This window comes from Cebidichthys violaceus, unplaced genomic scaffold (genome assembly GCF_023349555.1).
Source record: "Cebidichthys violaceus isolate CVI_PGR_0920_01 unplaced genomic scaffold, fCebVio1.0.p SCAF_141, whole genome shotgun sequence".
Lineage (NCBI taxonomy): Eukaryota > Metazoa > Chordata > Actinopteri > Perciformes > Stichaeidae > Cebidichthys > Cebidichthys violaceus.
The window spans coordinates 246453-264748 of NW_027176309.1; the positions used below are offsets into that span (position 1 = coordinate 246453).

Here is an 18296-nt window from a genome sequence, read left to right on the forward strand (position 1 = left end):
TGACGGCTTCATGCTTTCTTGTGCCAGAACCTCGCTGCACAAAACACACTGAGGTTTTTGTCTTTTGTCTTCAATGTAAGAAAATCCATATCTCATGTAGTCGGTGTCGTACTTGCGTTTCGCTCACTTAGCATGAAAACAAACGTTGTGGGTGTTCTTCTATACTGTGAAATGGCGGGTGTCTATTAGCATTACAAGGCATTAACGGAAAATACTGTTAAGGAGTGTGAATAACTCTGCTGCATAAAAAATCCCCTTCAAAATAAAACAAAACACCCTTCTCTCAAAAATAAACCTGTTGAGTACTTTCGAAGACGACTTCAAGACCTGTGGACATCACAAAGTTGTCTTACTCACCTGCAGCCATGGACATGGACGTGTTGCTCAATCCGCAGCAGATAAACTGAAAACTCTACCTCTGTGAAATGACACTATGAGTAGACGACTATACCTCTGTCAAATGACTCTTTGAGTAGACGACTATACCTCTGTCAAATGACACTATGAGTAGATGACTATACCTCTGTCAAATGACTCTATGAGTAGACGACTATACCTCTGTCAAATGACTATATGAGTAGACGACTATACCTCTGTCAAATGACACTATGAGTAGACGACTATACCTCTGTCAAATGACACTATGAGTAGACGACTATACCTCTGTCAAATGACTATATGAGTACACGACTATACCTCTGTCAAATGACACTATGAGTAGACGACTAAACCTCTGTCAAATGACTCTATGAGTAGACGACTAAACCTCTGTCAAATGACTCTATGAGTAGACGACTAAACCTCTGTCAAGAGACATTATGTTTAGGTGAATTGAAGACATGTCAAATGACCCAAACAACAGACCACAGCTCGAATTAAAGCAAGTGGTCATTTTGCATTAGAAATGGAGAATCTACAGACATCACAAACAAAGCAATATATATATATATATATATATATATATACATATGTATATATACATATATGTATATATATATACGTATATATACGTATATATATATGTATATATATGTATATATACGTATATATATACGTATGTACATATACGTATATATATATATACGTATATATATATATATATACACATGTATATACGTATATATACGTATATATATATATATATATATATTAGTTAACGTTAGCACCCGTTCAGTGGTTGCCGAGCAACAAAAATAAAACATGCAGCAAGAACAACGTCTTCAAGAACAAAGGCCATCGTTTGTCTGTCTGTCGTTTATTATCTTAATCTCTCATATAAATATATAAATCAAAGAGCTGCCTATTGACAGGTTGTTTTTTTTACACCTAGATCAAATAAGAATCGATATCCGGGCACTGTGTGAAGTTCTCAAATGAGAAGACTGAAGGGGCAGGACAGCAGACCGATCTAACTTCATCCCTAACCCTTCAAACTTGTCAACATTACAATCCAAACGCACAACAAATTGCATTGAAATCTATAGGATTTTCTGTGTTCTATCCTCCAAGGAAGTAGCCTACCTGCATGTGCCAGTATGAACATTTTAATGACATTAAAAACATTTACTACTCTGTACTGTTTAAATCAGGCAGCTCGTCTGATGAAGATGAGTCATCTGTCGCTCTGCTCTGTGGGTGTTTGGACAAACTGACTCTTTAGAAAGCCAAAATGAAGTGTGAAAAAAGATACTGACCATCTGAATGAAAACAGAGCAGAGAGTCAATGAATGAAGGAGAGGAGGTACCTCTGCAACTAGTCCCTTTAAATCTGCAACTAGTCCCTGTAAATCTGCAACAAGTCCCTTTAAATCTGCAACTAGTCCCTTTAAATCTGCAACTAGTCCCTGTAAATATGTAACTAGTCCCTTTAAATCTGCAACTAGTCCCTGTAAATATGTAACTAGTCCCTTTAAATCTGCAACTAGTCCCTGTAAATATGTAACTAGTCCCTTTAAATCTGCAACTAGCCCCTTTAAATTTGCAACTAGTCCCTTTAAATCTGCAACTAGTCCCTGTAAATCTGCAACTAGTCCCTGTAAATCTGCAACTAGTCCCTGTAAATATGTTACTAGTCCCTTTAAATCTGCAACTAGTCCCTTTAAATTTGCAACTAGTCCCTTTAAATCTGCAACTAGTCCCTGTAAATCTGCAACTAGTCCCTTTAAATCTGCAACTAGTCCCTGTAAATCTGCAACTAGTCCCTTTAAATCTGCAAGTAGTCCCTTTAAATCTGCAACTAGTCCCTGTAAATCTGCAACTAGTCCCTTTAAATTTGCAACTAGTCCCCAGACCTCTTGGGTCCAGATCTTTCAATTTTAATTAATTTTAATCAGAAGATTGGCAGCTCGATCCATGGCTCCTCCAGTCCATGTTGATGTGTCACTAAACCCCAAATTGCTCCCGAAGGCTGTGCCATCGGTGTATGAATGTGTGTGAATGGATGAATGATGACATGTAGTGCTAAAGCGCTAGAAAAGTGCTATACAAGTACAGTCCTTTTACCATTTAAATCAACATCTAGTCCCCAGACCTCTATACAAAGTCCACAGGTGAGATCCTGTTTAAAACAACAATGGAAGCCAACATGGCAGCAAGAGGCCTGCTTTCATTAGCAACAGGAAAACACCGTAATTCATGCTTTCTTTTTTGTTTCCACAAATGTTTGCTGTTTTGTTGTACTACATTCTATTTAGAATATGTTTGGTTCTGATTTTCAGTGCAAAATGCAACCTTTGGAAATGCTTCAACACTGATTGGTTTTACAATGTGAAGAGAAATCAATATTTTCATCAGTTTGCAGTTCTGGTTTTGTGTATTTTACATTTTTTAAGATCGTATGAACTGTGTGCCCGACAGCAACAAGATTAGGTTTTTATAAACTATTTCAAAATATCTGAGGTGTTCTGCTACTTGTGTGTGTGGTTGTGTGAATCAGTGTGTAGTGTTTTGACAATAAAACAACCTTAACATTTATCTTAGAATTATATGTCATTGTCTTTCATGTCTTGTAATTTTATTGTTTATTTGAAACATCTTGAATCAAGTGATCAAGTCAGTCTGTTCTCTGTTCTTCCATCACTGTGTGGTTTGGATCGGCCACTAAACAGACAGAAACAGACTACAACGGACTGTCAGGTCTGCAGAAAGAATCATTGGTTCCGGCCTGCCCTCCATCCTGGACTTGTACACCTCTAGAGTCAGGAAACAGGCTGGAAAGATCACTGCAGACCTTCACACCCTGGACACATGCTGTTCCAACTCTTCCCCTCTGGTAGGTGCTACAGAGCTCTGTACACCAAAACCACCAGACACAGGAACAGCTTCTCTCTGCTGGCCGTCACTCTGATGAACATTTAATACAGTAGTCATACTGCACTCCTACCTCCATTCTGCACTATCACCTCAATTCCATTGACACTGATGTTGTATTGTTGTATAGGGTTATGTTCATATTATATATATATATATATATATATATATATATATATATACATTTTGGATATATATCTATATTGTGCATAGTCGTTATTTTTTTGCTTTTTGTTGTCCTTGTTTTTTATTTTTTATATATTTTAATTTTGTATTTGTATGTACTGTTCTGTGTATGTACATGAGAGCAACGAAAAACCGGAATCAAATTCCTTGTATGCGTATGTGTATATGGCCAATATATGACAGAATTTCTCCTCTGAGTAAAAGTGATTTTCACATTTGAGTCAAAGAAAAAAGAGAGTCATTAAGATGTACTTCAGTGTTCCTGTTTTAATATTGTCACATGAGTTACTAGAGACACAGACGAGCCGACTGGTGTCCTGACGACTGAACTCTGGTCTAATTTAGCAGCAGCAGAGTGTGAGTAAAGCTGTGGGTGTGAATGTCTTTGAATAGCAGCTTAGTGTGCTCAGTGATGGAGTAGCAGTTTGTAGTGGAGGTGGTGTTGAGGTTATCAGGCCTTCCCCCAGCTAACAGCACTGACGTATCCCGCAGCTTGCCCACACACAAAAAATAGATCCTTCAGTTTGACTCACATGACGATCCTCCACCTCTCATCACGTTTCTCTGGACGTCTTCCCTCCTCGCAGTCCTTCTGCATGTTCACACCATTACTGCCTCCGTCAGACAGCTTTGACTGTTTCATCTTCACACAGAAAAATAGCTCACCTGTAAAAATAAACCTAATCGTTACGAACTGTTCTTCACAGTGGTCACAGGAGACGAAAGGCCTGTGATTGGCTCTTTGAATGAGACACTTAAAATGACTACATTTGATGATTTACAAAGTCTGTTTGTGGCGGATTCAGGAGATTTAAAAAAATATGTTATTTTGTAAAACATAATGTAAAACAACAACTCATAAAAGAGTAGACCAAATGTAACTAAGGGAGGAAGGGAAAAGTGAAGACAAAAAACATGACTGGAATAAAAATAAGTTTATACTGTAGGACAATAAAACATAATGTGATACAAATTGATTTACACAGAGGCACAGTCAATCTGGCTCATAGGAATGTCTTTTCTATGCTTACATACTTGTATCACTTGCATGTCCTTAGTATTTATATGCGGGTTGAGACTGGACGTATATAATTTACTCTAATTATATACATTACACTTTAAACCAGTGTAGTAACCCACTCTAATCCATTTAAACCAGTGTAGTAACCCACTCTAATTTAAACCAGTGTAGTGACCCTCTCTAATTTAAACCAGTGTAGTGACCCACTCTAATCCATTTAAACCAGTTTAGTGGCCCACTCTAATCCATTTAAACCAGTGTAGTGACCCACTCTAATCCATTTAAACCAGTGTAGTGACCCACTCTAATCCATTTAAACCAGTGTAGTGACCCACTCTAATCCATTTAAACCAGTGTAGTAACCCACTCTAACCCATTTAAACCAGTTTAGTGGCCCACTCTAATCCATTTAAACCAGTATAGTGACCCACTCTAATCCATTTAAACCAGTGTAGTGACCCAGTTTCGTGGCCCACTCTAATCCATTTAAACCAGTGTAGTGACCCACTCTAATCCATTTAAACCAGTGTAGTGACCCACTCTAATCCATTGAAACCAGTGTAGTGACCCACTCTAATCCATTGAAACCAGTGTAGTAACCCACTCTAACCCATTTAAACCAGTTTAGTGACCCACTCTAATCCATTTAAACCAGTATAGTGACCCACTCTAATCCATTTAAACCAGTGTAGTGACCCAGTTTCGTGGCCCACTCTAATCCATTTAAACCAGTGTAGTGACCCACTCTAATCCATTTAAACCAGTGTAGTGACCCACTCTAATCCATTGAAACCAGTGTAGTGACCCACTCTAATCCATTGAAACCAGTGTAGTAACCCACTCTAATTTAAACCAGTGTAGTGACCCACTCTAATCCATTTAAACCAGTGTAGTGACTCACTCTCCTACATTTAAACCAGTGTAGTAACCCACTCTAATCCATTTAAACCAGTGTAGTGACCCACTCTAATCCATTTAAACCAGTGTAGTGACACACTCTAATCCATTTAAACCAGTGTAGTGACTCACTCTCCTCCATTTAAACCAGTGTAGTGACTCACTCTCCTCCATTTAAACCAGTGTAGTGACCCAGTTTAGTGGCCCACTCTAATCCATTTAAACCAGTGTAGTGACCCACTCTAATCCATTTAAACCAGTGTAGTGACACACTCTAATCCATTGAAACCAGTGTAGTGACACACTCTAATCCATTGAAACCAGTGTAGTGACACACTCTAATCCATTGAAACCAGTGTAGTGACACACTCTAATCCATTGAAACCAGTGTAGTGACACACTCTAATCCATTGAAACCAGTGACCCTCTCTCCTCCAGTTAAACCAGTGAAGTGACCCACTCCCCCAAGTGTTACACTCTGATGTGTTGTACAAACATTGCTTCAGTGTCTGTCAGTCTTTGAATGTTTCCAGCTGCCATCAGGTGAATGAACTGGTTATATCTGAGACCTATAATGAACTCTGGCTGTTTGTTCACGTTTTTTCTCTACTCACTCTTCCTGTCCTCTCTGAACACACTGAACTAGGTTAAACTCAGACCTGTAATGAACTCTATGGACCTGATGTGTGGTCAGGTTCACCTCCGTTCACAGGCACAGTTTACTGATTTAAATGTTGGAGGTGCTAATGATGATGATGATGATGATGATAATGATTATGATGCATATTTAACGTTCCCCATGAGGCGCTCCCTATTGTTAATATTACTAAATACAGTGCGGACAACAAACACATTTGAGTTGCCATCTTATCAATAATCGATAAACTAATAATATAATACTATTGAAATGTGTTAAAGCTATAAGGTGATTCATAACAGCTTTAGTAAATCAGGGTTAAACAGTCGGGACACAAGAGGCTGGGAACTTAAAAATAAAACTGGAAACAAACTAAATCAAAACCAAGATCGTGACACATTCGACTGTCAGCGCTCTGATCGCAAACCGCCGCATTCATATTAGATACTCCAATTAATTGCCACCTTTACATGGTGGAGGGCTTTGTGTACCCTTGTGACCCTGGGAGCTGTGTGGTCAGGGGTGATGGCTCCTGGTTGGATCTCCCAAGGCAAAGTGGTCCTTTCTATGCAACTGCAGGTGGCTGAGAGTTATCTTACTGTTGCTTGTGCTTATGCATGGAGACATGGAATCTGAGTGGGTCATGTTCAAAGCCTCCATTATGGAAGTCGCTGCAAGGAGTTGTGGTCAGAAAGATCATCTATGCATGTTGAGGCGGGAACCATGGGAGCTGTCCAGCTGAAGAAGGAGTCCTTTCAGGCTTGGCTGTCCCAGGGGTCTCAGGAAACAGCAGACAAATGCCGAAGGCTCTGGACATAGTTGGGCTGTCTTCGCTGACACGCCTTTTCAGTGTTGCATGGAGGTCGAGGACAGTGCTTGTGGAGTGGCAGACCAGGGTGGTGGTTCCCATCTTTAAAAAGGGGGACCAGCAAGTGTAATCCAATTATCACAATGCCCAGCCTCCCTAGGAAAGTTTATTCTAAGGTGCTGGAAAGGAGCCTCAGATCCAGGAGCAGCAATATGGATTCCATCCAGGCCGTGGAACAGCATTTTACTTTGCAGGTCTGTTGGAGGGGTCATTGGAGTTTGCCCATCCAGTCTGGATGTGTTTTGTGAACTAAGGAGAGTCCTGTGTGAGGGAATAGGGGATACCTGGGTTGTTACTGTGAGCCATCTGGTCCTTGTATGACCAAAGTGAGAGCTGTGTCTTGCCACACAACACAAACAAAACAAAAAAGACAATAAAGAGTACAGAAAAATGCAATAAAGATAATATAAATATAAACATACCATTCACACACTGAGATGTCAATCAGTTTGTAGTTTTTGTTCTCCAGTACATCCTTTGTACCCTCCACTTCTTTTGGGCTACTGTTCAAAATTCCAATTGATACAAGCACAAAGGAGTTCCTAAAGGGATTCACTTTGCACCGCTGAGTTCTGTTTTGTCTGCCTGACGATAGCAGCTCATACTGAGAGTAGCTCCTCTTGTGAATATCTACTCTAAGAGCTTTCTTCATATTTGCCTGTGGAGCGCATAGAGTAAACGTGTCACGTAGAACAACTATTCAGCCCTTTTAAATGTAAAAACAGGAAAACAAACTGGATTCAAACTCATAACATTGTGTTGCAATGCTCCATTATAACCACATTGTCATTCTGTGGATGTAGCATAAAATATTTCATACATCATACAACAGGCCATCTCGCTTGAAAGCAGGAGTAACCACACTGTTTGTGGACTTTAGACCATTTTGCCGTCTGAGATTTCAGCATTTAATTAAATCAAAGTGCTTTTTTCTTCAGAGGGCAGCTCAGTTTTGATATTTGTTTTAATGTTGAGTCGTATTTTGGGCTGTTTTCAGGAAGTGTTTCTGTTAACGCGATGTGCTCCAGTACCCAGAGTGCTTTGTGTTTGCCTCAGCAGCCGTCTTTGTGTTTCTTAAATCAACTTGTCAACTCAGCGATGAGTTTGTAGGTCAGCGAACAAACAGAGCGTCGTTGTGCCAATTGGCTCTGGTTGGCCCGCTTCTCCTCAACCTGCAAAGGTTTAACTTAACCAACATCAGTGGCTGCTCAGCCCAGATGGCAGAGCGAACCGAGGAGGAAGTGGAGGGGCCTCTCTGTCTGCCGGCCATCGCTCCAGTTTTTACCTGCAAACAAAAAGCCAAGTGTTGGGTTTCTACATCACTCTGACTGCCTTTGTGAAAGTGTGAAAGCAGAGTGGAGCTCAGACCGATCCTGATCTCTGAAAAGGAAAATCACCTGAACAGGAGGCAGAGAGAGGCCGACTGGCTTCAAACACAGCATTTAACATCACGAATCAGTCAGGATCATAAAATCACAAATAACGGCTCTTCATCTACTGACCTGACAACACTCTGAGCTTCACATTTTATCAGAACTTTTCTTCTTTCAGATTCTGAAACATTTGCTAAAATGACTGAAGACTTAAATAGAAAATTTGCTACATGTTATGTCGATGTCCGATCGGTACTGAGGGTAAATGTAGTCCACTGAATCAATACGATCTCCAGTGTGTGCTTTATTTACCGACAGAGTGTATTTTTCCTGCTGCGGAGCCGTGCCTGCAGTGCCTACATGTACGCATTGCACACAAGCATAAATTGTATTGTTACGCAAGCTCTCGCAGTTTTTTTAGTCTTATTAATAAACAATAAACATAAATATTCTACGCCTAAACAGAAAAACAACTGTACACCTTCTGAATTCCACTTTCTCTCTTACACTGAAATAAGTTACCTGGTAACTGTCTTCATTCACAGTGGACAGAAACAAAATGAAACTCACCACAACCATGTTCATTAGTCTTTCTACTGATCCAACAATCAGCAAGTCTAGTTAGGTCTAAATAAGGCCTTAATTCACCAAGCAAGACTGGAACATATGTTTTCCCCCCACTGTATCTCTCTGAGCAGAGAGAAGGTTAGCACGACAACCAAAGACTAGAAGTAAAAATGAAAGTGATTTATTATATTTATCTCACAGGTACTTGCAAAGGTTATCAAAATGTGGGGAAGAAAAGACAAAGTGGTAGTGCCAAACGAATAGAAATCAATATTACGAAACTAGACCTGGCTAAGTGTGAAAACATACACAAACAAAAAGTATTAACTTGTCACATGAATACATGAATGCCACCTACATATAATGGTCTCGAGACCAAACTGTATGTTTGGGTACTGTAATGAGTACCCCAACTCACATACTGACCACAAACTTCTCAACATTTTTTCAAAACAGAAGCAGCTCATGCAGGAAGAGAACAACAAAGAGACATGAACTCCTCAGGCTTGATCCATAAATTTAGGGCCCAACACTGATGACCAGCCAGCTAAAAGTCCGTGGAAACCACAGAGCAGCATGACTGAAAACCACCGAGCAGCATGGCTGGAAACCACCGAGCAGCATGGCTGGAAACAACAGAGGAGGATGGCTGGAAACAACAGAGGAGGATGGCTGGAAACCACCGAGCAGCATGGCTGGAAACAACAGAGGAGGATGGCTGGAAACAACAGAGGAGCAAAAAGCAGTGACGTAGGTTACCAGAGTATCTCATCAATAAGGTTATTGATAATGTGAATGATAGCACTAGCTGAGTCAATGTTAGCTGCATTAAGTTTGGAAATACATGAAAGGGTTAGTTTGGATTTAAGTGGGGTTGTATGTATGCTGTGAGGTAAAATGACTGTTTTTGTCTCGGGGCTTTGATGAGAACAATATCACAGTTTCAGTTCTCCGTCTACCTCAAATTTGTATATCAGCATCAAGTGTACTCTGAAGTTAGAATATGTTCACCGTTGTTTCCAATGATGAACTGAAGTCATTATATCCCTCTTTTCAAAGCCACAGGAATCCATTGACAAAAATAGTAATTTTACATTGCAGAAGTGGGCGACTGTGCTAAGTGGAGAGCAGGGCCGTCCTTCGATCAGAGGATCGGCAGTTCGATCCCCGGCTCCGCTAGTCGCATATTGATGTGTCCTTGAGCAAGACACTTCACCCCAAAATTGCTCCCTACTTGTGCCTACGGTGTGATAGAATCTGAATTGTAAGTCGCTTTGGATAAAAGTGTCTGCTAAATGACTGTAGTGTAAGAGAAGTTAGTTAGTTTGTGTTTGTGTGTGAATGAACGTGGTGTCGACAGCAGTACATTGCCTAACTTACTGTAGGTATGACACTGACTATGGATGAGGATATATCAGTCATCATTGTGGAAAAATATGTCAGGTCATGTGGGAATTTTTTTTTTTTAAATAGCATTTTAACATTAAAACACACGTAAATTAGAATGTTCATACTTAACTACACTACTAATACACACTTTAAGTTGAATACATCTCTCTGTGAAGCTACATGTAGTTTGTTCTGATCCAAAGGGTTCATCCTCTGAGGAGCATTAATGTGCTCAGTGAGTAATCTGATCAGGTGTTCGAATGAATCTTATTTTCACAAAATAAAGAGACAATGATGAGGATTGAACGTTGATAGACATCATTGTTTAATGATGAGGCTAAAAAAGGCACAAAATGCAAATAAATTAGATAAAGTTTGCAACAGGATTACTTTTTTTCACAATGAAGATGAAAGACTGATGAAAGCTTTTGTGGTGGATTTCTGTTCACCAAATAATTTATACTAATACTACTCACAGCTCGTTAACTGACACATCGTTCAGTTAATTTACTCACAGCTCGTTAACTGACTGTCTAGTTAATTTACTCACAGCTCGTTAACTGACACATCGCTTAGTTACTTTACTCACAGCTTGTTCACTGACTGTCTAGTTAATTTACTCACTGCTCGTTAACTGACACATTGTTTAGTTAATTTACTCACAGCTTGTTAACTGACAGATCGTTCAGTTAATTTACTCACAGCTTGTTAACTGACAGATCGTTCAGTTAATTTACTCACAGCTCGTTAACTGACTATCTAGTTAATTTACTCACAGCTTGTTAACTGACACATTGCTTAGTTAATTTACTCACAGCTCGTTAACTGACACATCGTTTAGTTACTTTACTCACAGCTCGTTAACTGACACATGGTCTAGTTAATTTACTCACAGCTTGTTAACTGACACATCGTTCAGTTAATTTACTCACAGCTCGTTAACTGACTGTCTAGTTAATTTACTCACAGCTCGTTAACTGACACAACGTTCAGTTAATTTACTCACAGCTCGTTAACTGACTGTCTAGTTAATTTACTCACAGCTCGTTAACTGACACATTGTTTAGTTAATTTACTCACAGCTTGTTAACTGACAGATCGTTCAGTTAATTTACTCACAGCTTGTTAACTGACAGATTGTTCAGTTAATTTACTCACAGCTCGTTAACTGACTGTCTAGTTAATTTACTCACAGCTCGTTAACTGACTATCTAGTTAATTTACTCACAGCTCGTTAACTGACACATCGTTTAGTTACTTTACTCACAGCTCGTTAACTGACACATTGCTTAGTTAATTTACTCACAGCTCGTTAACTGACTGTCTAGTTAATTTACTCACAGCTCGTTAACTGACACATCGTTTAGTTACTTTACTCACAGCTCGTTAACTGACACATCGTTTAGTTACTTTACTCACAGCTCGTTAACTGACACATGGTCTAGTTAATTTACTCACAGCTTGTTAACTGACACATCGTTCAGTTAATTTACTCACAGCTCGTTAACTGACACATCGTTTAGTTACTTTACTCACAGCTCGTTAACTGACACATGGTCTAGTTAATTTACTCACAGCTCGTTAACTGACACATGGTCTAGTTAATTTACTCACAGCTTGTTAACTGACACATTGTTCAGTTAATTTACTCACAGCTCGTTAACTGACACATCTCATTTATACTTCAGTGAACCAAACTTTCATCATCCGTGTCTTTGGCTTCCTTCTGAGTCTAAATGTCTACCAGGAATGTGTGGAACTATCAACATTCAACTTATATAACAATAATATCATAATGATAATCAGAATGTTTGGCTCCAGCAGCCGGTTGAACAAATTTCTTTCAAGTATCTCAACAGCATCAGAAATCTTTACACAGACTGAACCGTAACAATAGAAAACAATAGACAAACACACATATAAATGTAGACGCATAAGGTTTGACTTTGCAGGAGCTGTTGCATAGTATTCTCAGGTCGTTCCAATGTGGAAAAGAGTCTCTCCCAATAAGAAATACAATGGTTTGTCACTAAACATAAATACTTTATCTTTACTGGGAAAGTGCCTGGACTGATATTTTTCCTGCAGAAAGCAGGAAGTGTTTCTAACGTCTTTATGTTTACGAGCAGCCGCACTCGTCCACGATCATGTCCTGGATGTCTTTCTTGATGATCTTCTGCTCTTCGTTGTAGTACAGCATCGACATCGCACGCAGCCTCGTCGGCACGCAGCACGACTTAATGTTCTGAAATGGGCCGTAGCCCCTCATACGATAATGATTGATGACCGTTGAATGGAAGGACAGCAATGAGCCGCTGAAGCTCGCCATGTGGTTTGGACAGTCGCCCTCGCAGTAGTTGGCATGGTAACCAGACGGAGCGATAATCCAGTCGTTCCAGCCGATATCTTTGAAATTCACATAAAACTGTCGTTTGCAGCAGATGCGTATTTTCCCATCGCACTCCAGACCTCGTTTGACTCGTCGCTGAGCCGCTTCTTCTTCGGCTCTCAACGCCACCATGAGGAACGGACGGTGAGACTGATCCCTCCCACCGGCCGGCATCAGGACGGGCGAGGCTCCGGCTTCGGTGCACAGCAGGCAGGAAACCCGCAGGCTGAGCGAGCTGCTGCCGCCGTCCAGCAGAGTCTGAACACTGCGGGACACGGCCAGGGTGTGCCAGCCGCTACGACGAGTGTCCACCATCTTCTCTGATACACACTCTTCCTTCTCATCGTCATCCTCACGATGAAGCTGCAGCAGTCGCAGCGTCACTTTGCCTTTCACTCGGTTTGCCGCGGACATCTTCAGGAAGATCCAGACATTCGCTTGTTCCACCACCGACGAGCCGCTGCCCTCCTTGGAAATGTCAAAGGTCACCGTGTTCAGAGAGTCTCCTGCAGCAGAGAGCCATGTTAGCATGTTAGCATGTTAGCAGGAATCAGACAAATCCATCAGAATGAACAGATTAATAAAACATTCACATGAATGCTGTTAACAGGACTGACTCGTGTAGCAGAAGTGGTCTCTACTGGTCTGTACTGTTCTATCACCATTTATTATTGTGCATCCTAATTAAAGTGTCATTTTGTACATGACCTCTGACCTCAGTGTGATGGTCCTGTTGTTAGAGAACAAGAAGCTCAGTTTTCTCAAGTCAAACCTTCAGACATCTTTATTTGTCACTGAGAAGCTACTTTCTCACAGTTTGAACAATAAATAGAAACATTATTTGAAGCAGCTGTTTGTGTCTGAAGTAAATGATCGACAACATAAAGAAACTGTGACCCCACTGTCTGAACAGCCCCCCCCCTTCTGTTCCTGTCTTCCTGTCATTTCAATGAATGAACAAAGAAAATGTCATTGACAATAAATGGATGAATGGAGCCACCTCTAAATATACTCAATATGAGCAGAGACACTAAAAAAAGAAAAGGCCTGTTGAAGGCCACACACACACACACACACACACACACACACACACACACACACACACACACACACACACACACACACACACACACACACACACACACTCTCTCTCTTTGTTTCCTGCTGCAAAATAATTACTGAGGCCTAGATTTGTCTGAATGAAGAGATTATTTACGGCCTGAGACCACTTGGTATGCCCCCCCCCCTCCCTCGTTACTGTCCTCTAATTTCAGGCGGCCTTTGAGGGACATTTTTAATTAAAGATTCCTCTCAAAGAGATGACTATTTATAGCACAAAGCCATTCTGTACATTTATGTAAGCAAACAAGCAGCGGGACAATGCAGTCGGTCACGAGCTGGTTCACGTTCATCAACACAAAACTTCACCAGATTTAATGAGTGGATCTTAAACTGTGACAGGATGAGACTCCTCTTAGAATCAGATCATTTGTCGGACGTTCAGTTAGAGTTCACAACGTCTGATTATTCACCTGATTGATCAACAAGGTTTTAACTCCAATGTCTAGTCGCTCACGCAGCTGCACCGATGTGCTATAAAAAACAACATGAAGGGATGAATGAAAGGATGAATGAAAGAATTTATGGACACATGAATGGAGCTCAACTTGATCATTATTTCATCTGTTAGTATGTGGAAGATAACATTCACTCAGACACTGAGGAAAATCAATAGAACCAGTCTGTGACTGTGAAATCTGTAAACAAACTTTGAACTTTTTGTATTTTTGTGAATGAGCTGATAACAGAGCAGACAGACGGACAGACAGACAGACAGAGAGACAGACAGACAGACAGACAGAAAGACAGACAGACAGACAGAGACACAGACAGACAGATAGAGAGACAGAGAGACAGACAGAGAGACAGACAGACAGACAGAGACACAGACAGACAGAGAGACAGACATACAGATAGAGAGACAGACAGACAGACAGACAGACAGACAGACAGACAGAGAGACAGACAGACAGACAGAGACACAGACAGACAGATAGAGAGACAGACAGACAGACAGAGACAGAGACAGACAGAGAGACAGACATACGGATAGAGAGACAGAGAGAGACAGACAGACAGAGAGACAGACAGACAGATAGAGAGACAGACAGACAGACAGACAGATAGAGAGACAGAGAGACAGACAGAGAGACAGACAGACAGACAGAGACACAGACAGACAGAGAGACACACAGACAGACAGGCAAAGAGACAGATAGAGACACAGACAGACAGAGAGACAGAGAGACAGACAGACAGAGACACAGACAGACAAACAGAAAGACAGAGACACAGACAGACAGAGAGAGAGAGAGACACAAACAGACAGACAGGCAAAGAGACAGACAGACAGAGACACAGACAGAGACACAGACAGACAGACAGACAGACAGACAGAGACACAGACAGACAGACAGAGAGACAGACCTCAGTGGAGTCTGAACTGTTAGCACTGTTAGCTGTTAGCACTGTGAGCACTGTTAGCTGTTAGCACTGTTAGCTGTTAGCACTGTTAGCTGTGAGCACTGTTAGCTGTTAGCACTGTTAGAACTGTGAGCACTGTTAACTGTGAGCAGCGTTAACTGTAACTCTGTTATTCTTAAAAACGTCATTATACATGAGGTACATATATATGAAATTTAACTTCTGCATTGAACCCATCCCTAGCTTATTGGGAGCAGCGGGCTGCTGAGAAGCGATGAGGGGTTCAGTGTCTTGCTCATGGACACTTCGGCACAAGACACAAAGCAGCCAAGGATCAAACCGCCAACCTTGAGATTACCAGATGACCCATACCCAATGAGCCACTGTGACCTCATAACTATAACTCTGTAACTCTCTAACTCTGTAACTCTTTAACTCTGTAACTCTTTAACTCTCCAACTCTGTAACTATGTAACTCTGTAACTCTGTAACTCTCTAACTCTGTAACTGTAACTCTGTAACTCTGTAACTCTGTAACTCTGTAACTATAACTCTTTAACTCTCCAACTCTGTAACTCTGTAACTCTGTAACTCTGTAACTCTCTAACTCTGTAACTGTAACTCTGTAACTCTGTAACTCTTTAACTCTCCAACTCTGTAACTATGTAACTCTGTAACTCTCTAACTCTCTAACTCTGTAACTGTAACTCTGTAACTCTGTAACTCTTTAACTGTAACTCTTTAACTCTCTAACTCTCTAACTCTGTAACTCTGTAACTCTGTAACTCTGTAACTCTGTGACTCTGTAACTCTATAACTCTAACTCTGTAACTGTAACTCTGTAACTCTATAACTCTAACTCTAACTCTGTAACTGTAACTCTGTAACTCTTTAACTCTCTAACTCTGTAACTCTGCAACTCTGCAACTCTGTGATCTTTTCACTGTAACTCTGTAAAACCATAACCGTGTAACCTTGTAACTTTAGTTCTGTAACTTTTTAACTGTAATTCTCTAACATTGTATCTGTAAACTCTGTAACGCTCTACCCTTGTAACTGTACATTTATAAAAAAAAACTTAAAGTCATAACTTTACGTTTTTTTAATTGTCGCATAGGATTCATATATGGGATTTCACCTCTGCACAAGCAGTTAGGAGCAGTGACTGAAACTCTCTTACTTACTAACTCCTAACTGTTCAAATTAAAAGTAAACCTGACATCTCTGATTGGTTGTCAGACTCACCTGGCTCTGCAAAGGTGATCATTTCAGATGGTGGTTCAGGTGGTGTTGGGGCCCAGGGCCCCCGGCCCTCCTCCTGGATCTCCACGCTGCCGTCTTCAGCCACGCGGCCGACGTGCAGCTTCTTGATGGCATTGAGCAGCGCTGCTCGAGGGACCGGCTGCGTCACGTTGGGCCGAGTGCTCAGGTGCAGCATGTTGAGAATGTGACGTTTCACAGCTTCCACCATGTCGCTCTGTCCTCCTGATGAAGATGAGTTGGTCCTCATCTGAAGCAGAGAGCAGGATGGACAGTCTGAAGACGGCACCCCCTCCTGAAGTCGAGATGTTACATCAACCTCCAGAGCAGGAGAGACTGTCGGAGAGGCGTCGACGAGAAGACCGACAGCCATGAAGAAGAGCACCAAAAACTGAGAGGACATGATGCTCCAACAGTATCTGAGTGACAGACAATATCAATACAGTTTGTAGAGTATCTGAGTGAGAGACAGCCGGTCTAGATTCAGAAACAGGAAGCAGCTGGTGAACAGTTCAAGATCCTTTCGTTCAAGAGCTCCGACTAAGTAGAGTCCAGCAGTAGAGTCTTTAGTGGTCTTTAGTGAGGAGAAGCAACAGAAACACGAAGAAGTCAGCAGCTCACGTTGAACTTCAAAATCCTCACAGATCAGTAGAGTTCACAGAGGAGCAGCAGACTGGTGTTCTGGTCCTCAGACTGGTCTTTGAATCTCTATGGTGTTGCAGACCTGGTCCTTATGTATCCTGATGGTTCTGGTCCTGATGGTTTGGTGGTCCGAGCTGAATGAACACCGTGTGCAGGGTCACTCTACTCTCCCTCTCTGCTCTGTTACTGTAATTATACCTCTCTCTGTTTAATCCCTCCCCCCATCCACAGAGGTATTCCCTGTGATTCACACACACACACACACACACACACACACACACACACACACAAATGCACGCGCACAAACTGTGAGTAAAGTCTCTCAGAATATCTCAGGACTCTTTGTGGTGTTTCCTCCTGAATGAACGTCACGACAGAAGAGGAGGAGGAAGGAGAGAAGAGTAGGAAGAGAGAGTGTCCCTGATTCATTCATACCACACACACACACACACACACACACACACACACACACACACTGGTGACTCAGCACAGAATCATCATCACCTCACGTGGAGGAGAAACTCTGTTGGTGTAAAATACATTTTTAAAGGAGTTTGTTGTTATAGTCCTGCACACAGCAGATGGAGCAACCTCAGAACAGACGTGTCACACACACACACACACACACACACACACCTACACACGCGCGCACACACAGACACACACACACACACACACACACACACACACACACACGTACACACTGTGACATCAGCATGCCCTCTGCTGGTGGAAGCAGGTGTTACAGTATCCTCACCTGAGCCTCTAAAACACATTTTGTCTTCCTATCTGATCCAGAAACATAAAGACACTAACTGGTTCCTATTAAACTGGTTGTCCTGACCTAAAATTGCAGATATATGATGATATATATATATATATATATATATGTGCGTGTTATATATATATATATATATATATATATATATATATATATATATATATATATATATATATATAAACACGCACACACATATATAAACTCATCATCAGACCTTTGTTTTCTATAATAACCACTTTTAAAACTATTTTGAACAGTCTGTAACTTTGAACTTTAAATAGTTTGCTGACCCTCTGACTGAAGGACCGCCCTGCTCTCCTCTTAGCACAGTCGCCCCTTGTTACAGAATACAACCAACGGTAACTTCTCTGTTGGGCCGAGCTTGTAGGTTGTAGGTTTGTTCGTTCTGGGTACCTGTAGAAACATGTAGCTACAAACAGCTCATTCTAAGGTTACGACATCCCAATGATTGTGATTATACACTTAAGAAAAC

The 18296-nt window shown here is 41.1% G+C and overlaps 1 protein-coding gene across 1 annotated transcript; it reads right to left on the reverse strand.

The window, feature by feature from the left end:
- Nucleotides 1-10542: 10542 nt before the first annotated feature.
- Nucleotides 10543-17148, reverse strand: inhbab (inhibin subunit beta Ab). Its single transcript, XM_068709296.1, has 2 exons — nt 16366-17148; nt 10543-13142 (listed from the first exon to the last, which is right to left on the reverse strand). Exons 1-2 carry the CDS (start codon nt 16781-16783, stop codon nt 12367-12369), a joined length of 1194 nt encoding a protein of 397 aa, XP_068565397.1. The 5' UTR covers nt 16784-17148; the 3' UTR covers nt 10543-12366.
- Between the last annotated feature and the right edge of the window lie 1148 nt (nt 17149-18296).

What these genes read in the sequence shown, in the direction of transcription:
- inhbab (XM_068709296.1), bottom strand. Translation starts at nt 16,783, where the DNA reads ATGTCCTCTCAGTTTTTGGTGCTCTTCTTCATGGCTGTCGGTCTTCTC. An exon ending in GATCACCTTTGCAGAGCCAG is followed by an intron (nt 13,143 to 16,365) that starts GTGAGTCTGACA and finishes TCTCTGCTGCAG; the next exon opens with GAGACTCTCTGAACACGGTG.